Below are 16,253 nucleotides of genomic sequence, written 5' to 3'. Positions count from 1 at the left end.
TCTTCTTCTTCTTCTTTTGTTTTTTATTGGCGGCTGGCATCCAACTTAAGGTGCATTTACCGCCACCTACCAGACTGGAGTGTGGTCATCAGAGATCTCAGAGGGAATTACATCCACCTCAATGATGTGTAGGATGTGCAAATTCACATCCTAACACACTCATTAATACCTGAATTAATGCATGAGCATGCACTGGCATACACACAAATACTTGTTCATATCCTAAATACGACTCATTAACCCAGTGTTATTTAAGAACCTAAATAAGAGATTTCTAACATAACTTGATTTATTATCTAATAGACTAATCATAGACAGTCCTATATTCTTTCTGCTTAGTAACGACTTTAAAATCTGACGTTCCTCTGAGTATTTATCACATTCTAACAAGACATGCTCCACTGTTTCCACCTGATTGCAATAATTACAAGCCCCATTTTCATGCTTTCCTATTTTAAAGAGCGAACTATTAAGTCCAGAATGTCCAATTCTAAGTCGAGACATAACTACTTCCTCTTTCCGCCTTCCACTCAGATAATTACTATCTCCCACACTCTTTTGAATTGTATATAGTTGTCTCCCATTATCATGGTTATCCCATATCTCCTGCCAAATCTTAATAATTTCTTTTTGAATAATAGATTTACCCTCATTTTTACTCAAAGGGATATTCAGATGAACAATATCTGATCTCAAGGCCTGCTTAGCTAAAATATCTACTTCCTCATTTCCTTCTATACCTACATGAGCAGGAATCCAGACAAATTGAACCAAGCATTTATTGTTATGAAGATAAAGTAATAATTGATATATTCTTAATATCAAATCTAATCTGCTAGATTTACCAGATTTAATACTTAATAATGCTGCTTGACTATCTGATGCTATGATAAATGTACTTACTTCCCTAGTATCATTATCAAGCAACCATTCTAAGGCCAATATGATGGCTGATAATTCAACTGTAAAAACAGCTAAATGGTCAGCTGTTCTCCTCTTAATCAAGACTTTATGGTGTGGGATATTCACTGCTGCTCCAGTTCTACCACTATTTGGATCTTTAGATCCATCTGTATATATAATTATGTTGTCTTTATATCTTTCAAAATATCTATTAACTACAACCCATTCTGGAGTCTTTCCCTTTTTAAGAATTTCATTTAATTGAAGATCAACTTCTGGAGTTAAAAATAACCATGGAGGAATTTCAGATTGAGGAACTGTAGCACTATACTGGAGCATAGTTAAACCAAGCTGTTTTGCCTTTATTTCCCCAATCCATCCAAAACTATTACAATTTAATTTATGATGTTCCCAACATTCCTTCAGCACCATCTTAGTTGGATGATCACCCTTATGTCCTTGTAGGTTCACCCAGTACATGTACATTAATTTCAACCTTCTTAATCTTAAAGGAAGCTCACCAGTTTCTACTTGTAAAGCAGCTAAAGACGATGTTCTGAAAGCTCCACAACAAATCCTCAATGCTTGTGTTTGCTCACTATCAAGTTTTCTCAAATGACTGTCAGCAGCTGCCATATATGCTATACTCCCATAATCCATAATAGATCTCATGAGCGCCTGATAAACTCCCAACAGTGCACTTCTTGAAGCTCCCCATTCCTGTCCTGAGAGACATCTTAACAAATTATTCACTTTTTTACATTTATTTTGAACTGATTCTATTTGATGTTTCCAAGTTAAGCTTTCATCAAAGATGACACCTAAAAACTTCACTGTTTTCACTTGTTCAAGTTTATGTTTATAAAGATTCAACGTAACTTCCTTATGTCTTCTATAAAAGCAAATTACTTGAGTCTTTGCAATTGACATCCTAAAACCCCATTTATTAGCCCAACCTTCCACTTTCAAAATGGCAGCCTGCATCTTTTTCTGTAAATAAACCAGATTATGTCCCCGAATCCATAGAGCACCATCATCTGCAAATAAAGATTTACCTATACTACTATCTATCTCATCAAAAATGTCATTAATCATAATATTAAAGAGAATTGGGCTACACACACTACCTTGTGGAGTACCATTCTCAACAGCATATCTAGAAGAGAAATTCGCTCCTACCCGAACTTCTATTTCTCTACCAAACAAAAAATCCAAAATCCAATTATAAATCTTACCTCCTATACCAATTTTCCCTAATTTAATCAATAATCCTTCTTTCCATAACATATCATATGCCTTCTCAATGTCAAAGAACACAGCTATCACTAACTCTCTATTCGCTTGAGCTTTTCTTACTTCTGACTCTAGACACAGAACTGCATCCATCGTATTTCTCCCTTTACGAAAACCACTCTGGAATGGACAAAATTTATTTTTACTCTCAATAAAATAATAAAGCCTATCTGTAACAATCCTCTCCATTATTTTCCCTAATTGAGATGTAAGAGCTATAGGTCTATAATTTGATGGGTCTTTTGCATTTTTACCAGGTTTTAAGATGGGAATTATAACTGACTGTTTCCATTCTGCCGGAATTCTCCCAGTCATCCAAATCAGATTAAACAATTTTAATATAACAGTAAGAGATGAATATTTAAAATGTTTGAGCATTACATAACACACTCCATCCTTCCCCGGAGTTGATTGCTTAACATTATTAATAGCTTTTTCTAACTCATACATAGAAAAAGGCATATCTAAATCCTGGTTTGAGACTTCTCTCCTAGTAGTAACTCCTGGATTTCCATCCAATAAATCTAATTTATTACTTTTCATTTCTTCAGATAAATTTTCTGAACTATTCACCTTAATTAACGTTACTGCTAATAAGTCAGCTTTTTCTTTATTACTAACCGCCATTTTCCCATTTAATTCTAAAACAGGTAAGGAAAACCTCTTTTTAACACCATTCATTTTCTTAATAACTCTCCATACCTCTGACAGTTTGGTCTCTCTTCCAATGGAATTACAGTACTGCCTCCAACAAGCCTTCTTAGCTTCTCTAATAGTCTTCCTAACTATAGCTTGTGCTTTCTTATATTGAATTAATGCCTCAAAGGTATGACATCTTCTTACCAATTTAAAAGCTTTATTTCTTCCCCTTATAGCAATACTACATTGCTCATTCCACCATGGAGTAGACTTTTTATTTCCTCTTCCCTTTGATTTAGGAATTGAACTTTCAGCTGCATTAATAATAACAGACTTAATCTTTGAATAACACATCTCCACATCACAAAACAAATTCTCATCCAGTTTATTAAATTGACTATCAACTAAATTTTTAAATAACTCCCAATTAGCGTTACTTAACTTCCATCTTGGAATCTGTCCTTCCTCTTCTTTTATCACTTCAGAACCAACTGAAACTAGAATAGGAAAATGATCACTGCCCATTGGAGAATCACTCATCACCTCCCAAGAAGTAATTCCAGCTAATGTATTTGAAACCAATGTTAGATCTAAAACACTCTTTAAATTCCTACAGCAATCATATCTAGTAGTGCTGCCATCATTAAGGCAAACCAGAGAATGTAACTCAAGAAATTCTTCAACAGTCAATCCATTTGCATCTGTATTAAGACTCCCCCATAAAATATTATGAGAATTGAAATCACCACACCATACAGTCTTACCTACATTTTGATCATTTACTTCATTGAGATTCTGAATGGACAACTTCTTGTTAGCATTATAAAAATTTATCACCGACATTTGGTCATTTTCTATCCAAATCTTAATAACTATTGATTCATAATTTTTCCCTATTGATTCCACTTTATATCTTATACTGTCTAGTAAAAAAGTTGCTACTCCCCCTCCTTGTCTTTCTTTTCTATCATTCCTAATTGATGTATACCCAGAGATTTTGAAATCCAGATGAGGCTTAAGCCAGGTTTCTTGAATGCAAATCAGGTGAGGTTTAACTGTCAAATCTGAAATATATTTCTTAAACTCTAGACCATTACTAATAAGACTTCTTGCATTCCACTGGAAAATAATTAACATAACGAAGAGGGGCCACCACTGCATGATTGAGGTTGAGAAGATTGCGTCTCATTTAATTTTTCCTTTATTGATTCCCAATTAACATTTTTACAATCAAGATACTTTTGGGCTGCCTTCACTATTATTTGAATTTTTTCCGTTTTCCTTTGTGTTTGAGCAGTGCAGTTAACAACTTCTACCATGAACAATACAAAATCCTCCTTTGTCATGAGTAAAGTGTCACCTTTAATCTTAGAGCATTCTGAACAATTAGATCCTTCTTTTCCTCCTCCAGACACTTTCTTTGGGTATAATATTGGTTGAACAGGAACTTTTTTCGTTGCTTCCGCATAAGTAATGCCAGTAGTGACTTTGATTTTCTGAACTTCCTCAGCTCTTTTACTAACTATGCATCCCCTAAATCCTGAACTATGCCCACCTCCACAATTACAACATTTCAGCGGAGCCCCTTCCTCACATTTCCCATACTCATGATCCCCAGCACATCTCCCACATTTCTGTTTCCCCTTACACACTGCCGCGACATGTCCAAATTTCTGGCATTTAAAGCACCGCAGCGGCGGAGGAATAAATGGTCGGACATCATAGCTCATATATCCCACAAACACTTTATCTGGCAGACTGTTCTCTTCAAATTTTAACATGATAGAAAAACTATCACTCCTCTCTCCATTTTTATTTCTTTTCAATCGTTTGGCTTCCACCACTTTCCCTCCTGAAACATTAGACTTGATCTCATCAATTGGCACATCAGGTGGAATCCCCGAAATGACTCCGCATACATACTTCTTGTCATCCAAAAGTCTTCCTCTCACATTCTCACCAAGGATTCTTTTTATATTCAGCGCCCTTTCTTTTTGTTTAATATCATTACAGATAATCAATAACGATCCATCTCTTAATATTTTAACAAATTTCACCTTTCCAACCAGTGAATTGATTTCTTTTGTCAGCTTTATTGGATTCCACTTCCCAAAGGACACACCCTCTTTGACAAACTTCAGAACTATTTTAAATTCTGACATCTTAACAGTTTCTCCTTCAGCCTCAGAAACAGATGATTCTATTTGTTGTCTTGATTTTTTCCGTTTATGCTTAGCTTTTTGAATATGCCAAGGTCCTTCATTTTCCACATCATCAGCACCCTCTTCCATTTCCGCAAAATCACTACCTGACACATTTCCCTCTGACATCCTTCCAACCATTCACAGTCTGGTCGTGCCTTTTCCGCCTTTGCTCCCAATCCGTGTTGCCGTCAAGTCTTCAGGCCACACGCCCTCTTTTTTCCGCGTCTCCTTAAAGACGCAGGGTGCCGGCGGCCGGCGGCTGCTCTGATTGGCTCTAATCAGCTAGGGACGCAGGCTGCGTCATGTGAAATTACACTACACTAATGGAACAGGAGGGGGGAAATAACTCCTGTAGTAAAAACAAAAAATGCTGTTAAAATAGCTGCTTGATGAATGGTATTTTTCTTTAACTATCCATAAACATTATCTGCACGTATGTAGTTAAGTTTAACTTGTTTTTCCCCCTCTTACCTCTTACCAATGTATACTTACTTAAGCTGCCAACATCAAATTACAAACAAATAAATACATATAATTTTGTTATATTTATATGTTTTATACTGTAGATTTTCTTTTGGTGATGTTTTAAAGACTTCAACCTCGTTGATAGTGTTAGTATTTTCTAGGTGGAAAACAAAAAAACATGGTCATCTTTTAATGGGATTTTTTAAAAATATTTGAATCTTTTCCACAAAAGATCTCATAATAAACTTTAAATAAGATGCACCGAGATTCAAAATGGTGTATATTTGACTTTATAAACTCAGTATAATGTGCTTTTTCTTTGTATGTTGTTTTTTTTTTTTTTGGGGGGGGGGGGGGAGTAGGGTCAAATTTGAGGTAATTTCTAAAACATTTCTAGACTGGTTAATTAAATGCTAAAGCCAAGAACAGAGGATTTTGTTTTAAAAGCAGAACAGAATGAAAACAGTAAAAGGCTGCCAAAGAATGACGATAGCGGGATGAAGGTCACAGCTCGTTTCACCAAAGGAGAGCAACCAACTCTGGACAGCTGAAATATATGAAATACATGAATTACAACAAGCTTATAACACCAGTTATATAAGAGCAAAACAACAAAATAAGATCTTAAAATATTTATGTTAGAAGCTTATTAATGTAGTTTGTTAAACAATTCTAATATATATATATATATATATATATATATATATATATATATATATATATATATATATATATATATATATACATATATATATATATATATATATTATTGTTCAGATCGTGATTGAATTCATCAATCCCAATACCTACATTTTTTGGCAGATACTCAGACATCCTTCCTGAACTCCTGAGGTGAGGACAAGACATCTCACCTTGTGCTAGTCATGTGCTGGCCCTCTGGCCCTCATTTCCCATATATGGTTGGCTCTTTACACCAACTGGCTTACAGTACCATGAAAAAAAAAAAAATAATAAACTTATTTTCATCCAAACATGGAAATTGTACATACACATTCTTTTTCTAAGCCGTTCATTTATATTTGTCATGTGAAGGGAAAAAGTGTGAATTCTCCAAGAAGGGCTTGCATTCCTGGCTGAGTGAAATATTCATTTGATCTTGTGTATTTCAGCTTGATAAGCAGTCCCCAGTCAGTGGCCACCCAGTGGCGTTGTTTACAATGCAAATTAGCAGGAAATACATTCCAGGCTCTGTATACGCACCCTTAAATCAGGAGAAAGGAATGTGTGAGCGGCTCACAGAGGGCAAATGTCACTCTACCTAGACAGAATCTACACTTTAGTCTGAACACAGATATTTCCCAGTCATGTAGTTATCAGCTCATGGTGTTCTTCAAACTGCAGTCGGTTTCGCCTTTGGCTTTTTCCCAGAACAGTCTGTCCCACCGACTGGTGGGAGAATACGTGACTCTTTATGTTAAGAATTTGAGTGCAGTGGCCTTCCATTTAGGCTGTGATGTCTTTTGACATAATGACGCCTGAACGCATCAGCTCAACTGCTCTCTTCCTAACCAGCTGACACGCACTCAGAGTGGAAATGAAATGTGTTCAGAGAAAGAGATTTTTTTTTTCCAACAAATTTGAAAATAAAGATCAGAGCCTTTTATCTTCCGCTGCAAACCACCGAAAAGAGAAGGGAATTTTCAAGTGAATGTAAAAAGGCAAAATGACAACTTTCTTCAACAAAACGAAAAGTCAAATGGAATCCAAGTTGGCAATTATATCCTTACAAAAGAACAACATTCTTCCACTCTTGCATTTTTAGCTTTAACAGCTTGACTGCTCCTTTTAGTCAAACATCAGAAGAAGAAAAAAATGCTTTCAATACTACGAAAGAGAACACTATCAATATTTTCTCAGTGTGAGTTTAATTCGTCTTTTGATGTTCCTACATATTTCTTAGACCTGGAATTCGGAGAAATCATTAACCTCTTACTTTTGTTAAATGGTAAATAAATATTTCTCCCGTCACTCAACGCCTAAGGCAATTTAAAGTGCAAACCAAATATTATCACTTCCCACTTAATACTCAGAGCAGTGTAGACGTGTGTATTTATCATAGGTCCATACTGCTGAACAAACTTTAGTCAAAATGGGAAATATAGCAAAGAGCCACTGGGGAAAGTTTCAGTAATTGGCTTCCTCCAGAGCAAGATGCCTAGAGCTGGCAACGTATTTAACAAGACAGTTATTCACATCAGCAAATGTAGGTTTGGGTGGCTTTTCCATTGATAAGTAGAATCAGCATTTGTGAAGTACAATTTGAATTTACTCAAGTAATCTTTGTCTGATTGTACAACGTAGGGGTAACAAAAAAAAAAAAAAAAAAAAAAAAAGCAAAATCAGAAGAAAGCTGTTGGAGCCCAAATATTTGTTTTCACAGCACTGTACGACTGACTAATACAATTTTAAAAACCATGTTTTTTTTTTATTTCTGCTGTTGCTCTTCGCTTAATATGTCGCCGTTTTAGAGTCGCCAGTCTAGCTGATCGACAAATGTACTCTGATTCATAACACCAAAGACAGTCAGAATCAGGACACCTTAAATAGATCCCATGAGGAGATGTGAAGATGTAAAAAAAAAACAACAAAAAAAATGAGACCGATGTGAAGCTTCTTCCCTCATTGTGTGGGAGAATGTGAGCGAGCAATACATTTCTGTCTCTCTTAGAAGATAAACCGCAGTTCTGGAAATGTTAAATAAAATAAAAAAAGTACCATTATTCTATATTTAGCGTTTAAAACTGAGCTTCAGCTGATAAGTTTTCTGAAACACACATTCAGAGTGACTACTCAAAAAAAAAAAAAAAAAAAAATCACAAGTTTTTCACTTTCTGGTTTAACTAAATTCCTCTCCATAACTAATCAATTATTTATGAATGACTGCCCTGTCTTCTGCGAATATAGAAACCTCTCTTTTGTTGCAATTCACTGTATGATAAAGTGAAGAAAAAAAGATCAGGATGAACATTTCTCTAGAATAGACTCATGCTAACGCCATCTGCATGATTTCTCCCCGTCATGTTTAAAATCAGTGTTTTTTGGCCTGAAATAAGGAGATTACCCAAACACCTGTCCCAATTTTCAGCATGCCTGCACCAGATCTGGCTCCTCTTCCAACTCTTCCCCTGGAACTCGTGCTCCTCGTGCATCTGAATCATTTCTCCGCTGTTGCTGAGAGAATCAGGTCACTCCCGCACTGTGGGATCAAGTGTCAGTAATCGCTTTATATTCCCCGGCCATGCAAAAAGGGTCTGCTGACGGCTGACCCTGTAAAATGCCTGTCTGGAAAGTCTGATATGGTTTCTATTTTCTTTAAAACCATTGTTTACACAGCGGCTATGAAGCTCCACTAATCCTCTCATATGTCAACAGTGTAAATCCCCTGACTAATTTGCCAACAAATTTATTATTCTTCATTAATATTCCATCACGTTCTATAATGTTCCGATGATTCATGAACAAAAACTAAAAAAAGAATATGTTTTGAGCGGCTATCCTTCTGTTTCCTTCGTTGCTGAGATGCATTTATGTTCAGAGTGAATACTTTTGGGCTATTTCTCCAGACTGCAAACATGTTTTATTCAGTTGGGTTCTATTCCAGCACAGAAATGTCCCGTGGAGCTGTTGTGGAGACCTGGCTTGTGCAAAAGTGATGCAAAGAAACAACATTACACCACATTAACATTTTCCTAGTAGCAACACGAACAACTTAGAAAACCGCAAGTTTTGGATTTTGAAGACATTATTGAATAAATCTCTCTGACATAAGCTTGGTTTCGTTAGTGTGACGTTTAGCAAATTCTCACCGACCCAAAACAAGAAATGTTTTATCCGATTGACTTTCAGGAAAAACAGTGCATGTCTCTTTTTATCCTGTGTATGCAAACTTCGGAGTTAAACTGTATTAATTTGTGTATCCTGTCAGAAAAAGTATTATGTTGGAAGAAAGCTTGTTCAGGTCTTCTGGACACATGAGGGTAGTTTAGAGGTTCATCTTACAGCAGAACAACAGTCAGAGCTAAAATAGAAGTGTTTAAATCAAGGCATGTTCACCTGGAATGGTTCAGGGAAAACACAGGTCTAAGCCTAATTGAAAATCTTTGGCGAGTCTGATTGCTTGCTGTTAGCAAACTATCCTTTCAATGTGGTAAATTCTGAGCTATTTTGAAATGTATATATATATATATATATATATATATATATATATATATATATATATATATATATATATAGTTTGACATTTTCATGGTTTTAACTTGAAGAAAGGGAGTTTCTCTTTATGACTTTGACTGCTGTAAGAGGAAATAATCCGTGTGGATCAAAAATATCCTTTGGTTTGGTCCCTCGGTATTATAAGACACATGTAGACATGTTGATGGACTGAGCCCCGGTCCACAATCAGCATCCTCAGACAACCACACAAAAGGTGCCACAACGTTTTAATGTGATTCATAGCATTTGTCACTAGTGATGTTCGGAACGTCTGAGCTTGAAGCTGATTGATATAAATATCTGGTAAACAATATGAGACAAGTACATACAGTAAACAATAAACTGGAGCTCCAGCAGTGACTAGACGGAGTGAGAAACCCAAAGAAGGCAACCGAGGGCGACAATGACCCTCTCGCTCCAGATCAGAGTCCATTCCTCAGTGTTTTTGTCCTCAGTCGGACGGTACTTTCTCCTTCCAAGCTAGTTTGTCCATTTTCAATAAGCCATGTGGTCCATACTCTATATGGATCTATGGTGTTTTTTTTTCTCTTCTTCATAAAGCTCTCATGAAAAACAAATATACAATAGTTTTATAACAAGGATTCTTTTTCTTCAGAACTCTCTGTTCTGTTTTTCCTTGTTCACATTGTTGATCCATCAAATGTACCCTAATGGTTGCAGAAAACCTCTCGAATGATTGTCTTTTCAGAAAATACAGAATACATAGATTAACCAAACAAACGCGCTAAACACAGTCATACTTACACACTCTTCACAGAGGAGAAAAGCACTATTTAAAATGCCTGCAATGCTTAATATTGAGCAAAACACTCTGTCATTCAGACAGAACAAAATATACAAAAAAGGAAAAAAAAGCAAAAGCAAAATATAAATAAACCAACAAAGAAAATCAAAGACTTGTCCTCTGGGTGGTTGCTAGGAGGAGAGTTGTGTGTCAAACAAAGGAGGAGAAGCCCGCGGTAGGTGCCTGAGCGGCACAGCCCAGGCTGCTGGGGGGCCGGTAGAGGGTGCTGTGCTGGCTTGGGGGGTCGGAGGAGAGCAGCGAGGGGGTGGGAGTCCGGCTTCCCTTGGGCCTGAACAGATTTCCCTGGCCCGGGCCCTGGCACTGGGGCTGCGGGGACGGGGCGCTCTGGGGAAGGAGTGGAGGCAGAGGGGGCACGGGCGGCGGGTGCGGGCGGGACTCCTGTTCCACGAGGGGCTCGGGCTGGGCGTAGCCGTACGCAGGAGGACGAGAGACGCCTTTCTGCTGCCGCCGCCAGGAGTTGTAGTAGGTGGGGTCGCTGATGTAGTGGTTGACGAAGGAGTGGGTCTTCTGTCGGCTCTGATCCATCTCGTACTCGCTGTCGCTTCCCTGCAAGAACGCAACAGTCAAAACGCCAGAAGAGAGAGAGACACACACACGCACAGAAGAAAAAAAAAAAAACAGTCCTGACAGCTACATTTTCATCCACTCGTAATCGAGGCTAATTCTATTTCTACTACTGAGCTGTTCGCTGACAGACACAATGCTGAATCACAGCACAGCAGGAAACCTCTACTCACAACTGTAAATCTATTAAGGCATGGAACATCCAACAGGAGCAGACCATCATTTCTATTAGGAATCCATCAAGTCGGCTCACCTATAGCTCCGTGGAGCACGGACGTGATAAGTGTACACAAGAGCATCCTGGAATTGGATAAAGATATTGTTTACAGGATTGCTTTCTGGCTTTCTCGTAATGTTAATCTCATAAGTTATGAATGATTGTGTGGATCCTTTATCGTACTGGCTCAGAAACAAAAACGGCAACAAAAAAAAAAAAAAGGAAAAAAAAAAAGGACAGCAAATTACTCCTGAAGAGAACGTTAAGCTTTGCGTGCATGACAAACGCTTACTCGTGCGCTAGTCCGTTGAGATACTACAGCCTAGCAGATGTCGAAGGACCATTTGTTTGGACAAGTGGCTGGTAAACAGTGGGAGGCTATGCAGAGGAAAAAGAATAACACCAGGTTTTGTCTCCGGGGAGAACACTGTTTGTTCGGCTCGGACAATGTTGTGACTGCAGGTAGCAGATAAATGAGCGGGAGTGCGGACGACTTGCTCGGAACAGCTCTTTTTGCCTTTTCCACCTTTCAGTTGCTCTTATCAGATTAAACCCTCGTCTGATTACCAATTCCGCACACCTTGTAATGAGCTGGGCCCAGCTAAATTAATAAATGAATACCTGCTAGAGAAACACTAATTAGTTTTGAAGACATTTTAGCACACAGGGGGCACGTGCAGTAGCTGAGCACCGTTTTCTTCCTTGAAAAGTCAGTAATAAAAGATTCAGAGATGTCAGCAGTGACTCGGATATGCTAATAGGGAATACTTAATTTCCAGATGATCCACTTGAGGCGGATTGTCAGGCAAAATTGCTTTAATTTATTGCAGGAAACACTGGCCCACGGTCATAAAACTGTCTGCTTTTTAACTATAGCAAAGTGAGGTAAAATAATCTTTTTTGAAAAGGTTACAACTTTCCCCCGGAGAAATTTGTCACTTTGAGAAACGGATAGAGCCGAATTTTTACTTTTTAATCCCCGTCCGCTTCCTGTTACAGACTGTAAGCCAGCGTTGCCACCAACCTGAGAGTCAGAAACCTCAGAGGGTTTTTCAGTCAAGCTGCTGCTTTCCGCCGGGATCAGGTCATTATATTTAGTGCTGACATCCTCATCCGAGTAGTGCAGGCTTCCAGGACTGGGTCTTGGAGGAGACCTGAAGAGATTGGGGAAGATGAGCACAGATGAAACACTGAGTGTGTGATTTTACAGCTAAAATAAGACTCTGAAACAAATGTGAGCAAAGTACTTTAAAAAGAAAAGTCCTTTTCACACTCTTCACCGCGACACTCAGGAAATCTGGTTTTCAGTTTCCAGCTTTGAATGTTTTTAAAAAATGCACAATAATGAGAGACTCAAGACAGTGTCACTAACTATAAAAGGGAAAAATGATCAACTATTTCAGAGAACCAGCAGAACAATGCATATTCTTGGATGCCCTTAACAGAACATTCAAGACAGACGGCGTAATTGGCTATTCCTCGTTACTCTGTCCTTCAAATCGCTGGAGATGATCAGTTTTAAGTTAGCACAGGGTTTATTCAGCTAATTTAAGCCTTCATAGACCCCCAAACAGAATCCTTCACAAGAGACTATTCACTTGATAACGTATGCCATTTTGTAGTTATTCAACCCGAATGATTTGAAAAAAAAAAAAAATGAGTCAGAGATGCAGAGTTCCTGTAGAAAAGCTCAGTAATGAAAAACCAAATAAAGTAAGAAAAGACTCCTTCATTTCTGTTGGATCCAGTCATTATGCTCATGAACTGAAGAAACGGAAGCATCCAGATGCAATTTTTTTTTTTTTTTTCATTTCTTCTGAAGTAATGACTGCTTCTGTGCATAAGGTCTAAAACTGACCTGGACCATAAGAAAGTTAAAATGGGCCACTACCTTCACTTAACTGAGCTACGTCAGTGGGTTTAAAATGGGGAATTGTGCCAACCAAGCATTAAAGACAAACATGTCATGAAAAATGACATTTGTTCCTTTGCATGTTTTGCTCATGGGCTTTTGGGTCAGATTTGCAAGAGTAAAAAACAAGCCGAAATAAGGCGAAGTAATGATAAAAAAAAAAAAAAAAACAAAAAAAAAACCTACAACAATCGAAGAAGTAGAATGTCTGAAGAGGAAATAAAGACAAAAAAAAATCATCATTAGCAAAAATGTATGTTGTTCTATAATGTATGTATTCAAAAATTTAAATATGTATGTTTAACAGCCTTCACAAGACTGGTCTACAGTCGTATGGTAACAATCATCCAATTGAATAGTTATTATGCTTGATTGATTGATTGATTAAACACAAGCAATACAGAAGTATTTTTCTTTTACCTCTACTACTGTTAGTTTGCCTGAAGAACGTCATTCTAATGAAACCTTAGTAGAATGTGTGAAGGTTCTCAAAAAAGGTAAATAATAACCTTCCCTTTGAGACAAGAGTTTTCTTGGCTTGCTTAAAGTACCAGTGGCACAAAAACAAGTGTTTAAATGGAAAATGTTGAAAGTGGGGTTAGAAGAGACAAACAAACTGTGATGTCAAGTGAAATATTAATGCACAAAGCAGACAACCTTGACTATTTCTCAAATAAAGCTTGAAATGTGTTGAGTTACACAAGCAGAAGCGACATTACTGCTTCCTTTTAAAAGCAAGGTTGGACAACCCAGCGTGACGACGGCCTTGAAACTGTTGAAACAACAAACACGTATACATCTCCTTCAGGTTGGAGAGGATGGATGTGTGAGGGCGGACTCAGACAAGTTTCAGACATCAAAAAGACTCAGCCTCGTGAGTGGGAGCATCCTGGATCCCTTTGATCCCCTTTTCTGGCCTCCACGATCAAGGAGAACATGGCACATTAACCTGCATTTGAATGCACTGGCCAGTACATTCCACGATAATGTGCACACTGACGTGTGCAAATACATCTGTTTCATCTGGTTTGTGCATTTGCGGTGACAAGATGCAGACTGTTAGGCTGTAACAAAGGTCAACCGTCTGACCATGACCCAATGCCTCTACTCAACCTCCTCCTGCTGCAGCATCTGCGAAACCCCTCTTATCAAATGTTTAGCTAAACATTACCAAACTGCCGGAGCACCGAAGTCCTGCTGACAGTAGTTTATGTTGGGATAACTCTCACAGCGCTGCAGCAAAGGCTAAAGGGCCAAGAGAAAAAAAGCAGCTCTGACCCAAAAGCACTCTTTGTCTCAAGCAGAGATGGGCAGACAAAGAGCATAGGCAGATGCTGTTGAATGCTAATCGGCTGGCATTGTGCTGTTCCCCTGTATAGTTTGCTGCTTCCCAAAACACTGAATATAAATGAGCAGAGAGGAAGGAGGCTCAGATGGGTGGCTCAATATCTGAAGACTGACAGCACACAGAGGTACAATATAAATTCTTATCAGTATTCCGAGTGAAACTGACTATGCATAAGGAAAAAGGGGGAAACAATGGTTTAAGTTTGAGAAGTGCAAATTTTGGAATAAAAAAAAATAACGGTATAAAAGTTGTCAATTGAATGGTACAACACGACATGTGTTATGTTTCAGAGCCAAAGTATTCAATTTAGAAACCGTGACATAGTTTTAAAAACTGAATTTACTGAAACAAGAGAGACTTCCACATCTGTTTAAAACAGAATCACCATTTACCATGTAAGGGTGATGACATGTCGCTTGGAATGTGCATCTGCTGTAAGCAGGAAACGGTTTTCTTGACTTACAAGAAAACTGCAAGTCAGTGGGATAATGTTGAATGTTTTTGGATAGCACATAAAAAGGATATGGGTGCACATTCTTACCTTATGAAAACACCTTAGTTGAAAGTCATTTTACTAACAGGACAGAATTATGCTCATTCACGCAAAACATTCCCTGATGGAAACACTTTTTGCGTCAGGATGATTAGAAAAATTTGAAACGTGGCTTTAAAGGACGTGGTAACCCAAGACACACATGCATGACACAATCCACGCTACTGTGATGACAGGTCACTATGCTAGAGTCTGCATCCAGAACACTGAGTCGACTGTGGCTACTGTGAAAAAATGTGTTTTGTTAACCATGTTTTTAACTTATCTCTCCTCTATCAGTACAAACTGACCGCTGTTATAAAGTCCTCCACATGTTTTACAGTAGTCCAAATGAATGCTTTTAAATGACTTGCTAGCCTTCCCGTCTCCCAGCTGATGCACACTGGAGCCTTTCCTCACTACTTTCTTTTTGGGTGACCATCGTGTTAAGAATGAATGCCCCTGTTTTGCATTCTATACGTGGCATAATTTAACTTTCAGCAAAGTTCTTGGCAGTCTTTTGGCTGTGTTCTTTCTATCAATCTTTTTAACCTGTTTCTCCACTGTAGACATACAAATGAGCACTTAGTGGAAGATACAAACTCTTACAGAGTTGAAAAGTGCTCTTATAAATAGGATTTAAGTTATTTCAACAGAGAAAAAAACAGCTTACCGGGTGTAGATGCCGTTTTTGCGGCAGAATGAGTTTTTCCCAGAAAGGCGTCTGTTGTTGAGCTCCAGGGCAGGGAAGCGTCCTTCATCCAGACGTACCATCTCTCCATGGGTCAGAGGAAGCGAGGTGCAGTTCGAGTGGTTGCCTAGAAATTTTTTTACGAAGATGACACTTTGTTTGCATTGGGATGAACTCTGCACAGGAAATATGTCGCTCATGTATTTTCAAAACAAGCAATTTTATGAATCACTTCTATTCTTTTGTAACATATGCAAAAAACAAAAGCTAAAAAAACCAAAACATTATTAGATAATAATTAACTTTAGTTAAACAGATCATCCACAGTAAAACAAAAATTCTAATGATTCTTTCCTTATGCACTACTAACTAAACTTGTTGGACGACTAGATTATTTAAAGACATAAGCCTTATTATTATGGCATA

At 37.9% G+C, this 16,253-nt stretch overlaps 1 protein-coding gene across 3 annotated transcripts in view; it reads right to left on the bottom strand.

Annotated features, from left to right (window-relative positions):
* Window positions 1–9,947: 9,947 nt before the first annotated feature.
* The window catches only part of sdk2a (sidekick cell adhesion molecule 2a), a 46,709-nt gene continuing 40,403 nt past the window's right edge, over window positions 9,948–16,253 (bottom strand). For all 3 annotated transcript variants that reach the window (XM_088008395.1, XM_088008397.1, XM_088008396.1), the window contains 3 exons: window positions 15,810–15,954; window positions 12,369–12,498; window positions 9,948–11,109 (listed from right to left, as the gene is read on the bottom strand). In XM_088008395.1, the coding sequence (XP_087864521.1) occupies window positions 10,693–11,109; window positions 12,369–12,498; window positions 15,810–15,954 (692 nt within the window). In that variant the 3' untranslated portion in view covers window positions 9,948–10,692. The remainder of the gene's footprint in view (window positions 11,110–12,368; window positions 12,499–15,809; window positions 15,955–16,253) is intronic.

The sequence above is a fragment of the Poecilia mexicana genome, unplaced genomic scaffold (genome assembly GCF_051168715.1).
Source record: "Poecilia mexicana isolate PSO_F unplaced genomic scaffold, ASM5116871v1 scaffold_8, whole genome shotgun sequence".
Taxonomy (NCBI): domain Eukaryota; kingdom Metazoa; phylum Chordata; class Actinopteri; order Cyprinodontiformes; family Poeciliidae; genus Poecilia; species Poecilia mexicana.
The sequence above is the reverse complement of the archived record's forward strand: the minus strand, read 5'-3'. Positions and strand labels throughout refer to the sequence as shown.